Raw genomic sequence first — 678 nt, 5'->3', positions numbered from 1 at the left:
TGTCGAAAAATTTGAATAAATACCAAGCGCATGTGCATTATTTTGTTATAAATTGGTAATATGTTTTATTTTCATCCTTCAAAATTAATTATTTTATTAAAATAGAATATTTAAAGCTCATTTGCATAAGCGTAATTTCATTGTGATTGAATAAGCGAAAATACAATCAAGCAGCGACATGTTTGGTATCAATGAGATGCCCAATGAATAATAGAGATTATGAACAGCACAGAATTCAATGATATGATAGTTTTTTTGAAAAAATGAAACGTACAGTCGGCATACTATAGACACTCAAGTATTAATCAATGTTGGCAGCGACAGCTTGAAAAATTCCTTTCTAATGGTCGATTAAATGAGATAAGTCAGTGGAAAACAAAGGAATGGAAGATTTTATGGACAAATCAACCCGTATTCAAACAACTTTTATCAATTTATTCGAAACGGACCGAAAATGAAGGAAAATCGAGTTGCCCAAAACAAGGAAATATTGCACAAGACTTGGAAAATTTCCACGAATACCCTCATTATCATGTCAAAAAAAAATTCTACACCCAAATTCCGCCCATCCCTGGAACCGGTTTCAAGAAAAGTTTCAATTCCGCTGGCCTTCCTGTGTATTAAAATAGAAACATGGCACTTTTAGAAGCCCTTTTAATTCCAACCCGTACGCGTTTG

General features: G+C 33.2%; 1 protein-coding gene across 1 annotated transcript; it reads left to right on the top strand.

The window, feature by feature from the left end:
• Positions 1-219: 219 nt before the first annotated feature.
• On the top strand, positions 220-624 carry Tsp_02550 (putative cysteine proteinase). Its single transcript, XM_003378827.1, has 2 exons — positions 220-249; positions 277-624. Exons 1-2 carry the CDS (start codon positions 220-222, stop codon positions 622-624), a joined length of 378 nt encoding a protein of 125 aa, XP_003378875.1.
• Positions 625-678: the final 54 nt, after the last annotated feature.

This window comes from Trichinella spiralis, assembly GCF_000181795.1.
Source record: "Trichinella spiralis strain ISS 195 chromosome Unknown Scfld2, whole genome shotgun sequence".
Lineage (NCBI taxonomy): Eukaryota > Metazoa > Nematoda > Enoplea > Trichinellida > Trichinellidae > Trichinella > Trichinella spiralis.
This window is presented reverse-complemented; position numbering and strand designations above follow the sequence as displayed.